The 2500-nt window shown below is 37.4% G+C and overlaps 1 protein-coding gene across 2 annotated transcripts in view; it reads right to left on the reverse strand.

Annotated features, from left to right (window-relative positions):
- The window catches only part of LOC122254076 (uncharacterized), a 111037-nt gene that overhangs the window by 38177 nt on the left and 70360 nt on the right, over positions 1–2500 (reverse strand). Inside the window, exon 3 of one of the 2 annotated variants that reach the window (XM_043017561.2) lies at positions 1763–1873. The exons of the other annotated variant lie outside the window; for it this stretch is intronic. Within the exon in view, the coding sequence (XP_042873495.2) occupies positions 1763–1873 (111 nt within the window). The remainder of the gene's footprint in view (positions 1–1762; positions 1874–2500) is intronic. 2 annotated transcript variants of the gene reach the window in all.

The raw sequence follows: 2500 nt of genomic DNA on the forward strand, positions 1-2500 counted from the left end.
AACGTTAAACATTTAACCCCGGGCCCGTTTCATTAATGTTTAATATTTTGGTTGGCTAATAAATTAAATGATCTAAAATTTATTTACATAATTTTTTTTTTAAAGCTTTTAAAAAATCATCTTTTATCGAGTTTGTCAGTAAATAACCTATGGGATGAATTTCTACGTGAGAGTCTAATAATCCCTCTCTGATGAATTAAAATAATAATTAAGGTTTATTTGTTTACAAGTAAAGATGACATATTATCACATTACACCAAAAGTACAAATAATTCATAAAACAGACAATTTTCAGACTATTGTTTTTCTTCTAACCCTAAACCTCATCTCCTCTGCATTTCCTAAATAAGTAGCGTTTAGCCGCTAAAAAAAAAGCAAAGGTTCTTTCCCAAAGGAAAAGGTTACGACTCAACCTTTTTACCCAAAATTTATTACACGACAAACCCGGTATGAAAACCCAAATGCTGACCCCGGCCCCAGTTCATTAATATCAACACTTTTGCAAAAATTTAAAACCCCTTTCAAAAAAAGAACTCTTGCAGCTGTCCTGGGAATTCCTGCTTCTGGGCGTTCAATATGTTATTGTTAGAGTTATTGTTAGACTATCAATAACTTCCTTAAAAGATACATGTAAACACAATGCTTTTTCTATTTTGTCTAGATAATGTGCTATGCTATTGCAAGCTACTTACTATATATGGGTTGCATCATACTGCTATATGCTACGACAGGCATCTTCGCAGACTTATCAAAATACAATGCTAAGTTACATCACGACAGCACACACCACACTACTATGTCGTCATAGCATATCATACTCGCTAAGTGTTACTCATTACATTTTACTCATGTTCTCAACTCTAGCAAGTATTACGTCACGACAGGTTGCTGTGTAGTCAATTACAGCTATTTCTGACGTGCGAATTGGGCATACCGGGACATGGGGGTGGGGGGAGAGGGGGAGCGGTTCGCGAAATAATTGAGTCTGTGTTAATTCAGTTAGTCCGAGAATCAATAAAACAGCATTGGTAATTAGAATGGTGATTAATAAGTCAATCAGTCAAAGAAGGTAATCATTTCTTTTATGAGGCCATTCTCAAGTCAGAGTTCGATTGCTTCAGTCAAGGCCTCAAAAGCTGGTTCAAAACATCATGCTGCTTTCGTATACATGTAATCATCTAAATCATCGAGTTATTTCAAGTAATTCAAATCAGTTGTTCGGGAAATAAAAAATAAATGAATTTAATAAGTCAGTTTGTGGAATTGACGAAATATCAGATTCTCTAAATTCGATCACGAGTTTATTGGCTAATGTCTTTTATAAAATTATAATCTAGGTACATTTCAAAAATTTCAGCATTCAGATCGGGGTTTGATTTTTAAACAGTAGAGTACAGTTGGGAAACCATCAATGACGAGGCAAAAACATATATCAAAAGGGCTGAAGAAGTAGTCATTGTTATTTCATTCAGCTTAGGATTAAAGGTCAAGTTCAGAGTAAGTAAGTCATCTTAAAAAGTCATCTCTATTATAAAAGATCGCGGAAGTGAGTTAGAAATTAGTGGATCAAGGCACTATGCATTCCAAGGAAGGGCCTTTCCGTTACACACGCACCAAAAGAAGTATTAAAAGGACATCCAATCGAGACATTCCTTGCTCGGACGGCCATGATTGGTGGTGGTGGTGTTGGGGGTGGGGGCTGGGTTGGGTCAGTAAGGTCAACTAAGGTCATCAGCAAGACATTCCATATCTTTTTTTTTACCTCGGCTTCACGCGCCAGTCTTGCCGCTATGCGTTCTCTCACCCGCTCCCTGCGATATCGAGCCCGATAAGCAGGACCTTCAGCCCCGTCCACCTCCGCTCGGTACTTGGGCTGCCGAGGGGGAGGAGGAGGAGGAGGGGGCAAGTAGGGGGGAGGGGAGAGAGGGAGGAGACATACTGGTTATTTTTTCTTCCATAAAAAAACAACAAAACAATAAACCCTCCTAAAGCAACACATACACAAGAGAAAAAAGACTAAAATTAAGATGTTTTATTTCTGTTTTATCACGCCTTGTTAAAGCCATTTTAAGAGTTTAGGAAGTAAAAGTAAAAGCAGAAAAAGAGACTAAATAGATTCAAGAAGTAACAAAAGCTAGAAAACTGGAAATGTAATAAATAAGACCAGTAGATAAGCTTAAGCATAACTAAAACTAAGTTAGAAATTATATATGAATTATCTATCTATATGAATGAAGAGATGAGTGACAGGGACGGGGGATGGGTAGGGGGTGGGGAGGCGAGGAAAATTATGATGTTCTACTGTAAACCAGCATGAAAATGAATGCCATACACGGACATTTGTTTTTATGTATCTGCGAGAGTAAATATGTTTTTTTTTCATGTGTTCTGTGATAACATTGTTCGGTGTTTTTGGGTGATAAAATTTGAAGCCCCCAAAAACATTTGAAAAGACCAGTAGGGTAAAAACCCGGGTTGGTGATTGGTGTCCGTGGAAATC

This window comes from Penaeus japonicus, unplaced genomic scaffold (genome assembly GCF_977035675.1).
Source record: "Penaeus japonicus unplaced genomic scaffold, GWHDUDI00000001_assembly GWHDUDI00000023, whole genome shotgun sequence".
NCBI classification, from domain to species: Eukaryota; Metazoa; Arthropoda; class Malacostraca; order Decapoda; family Penaeidae; genus Penaeus; species Penaeus japonicus.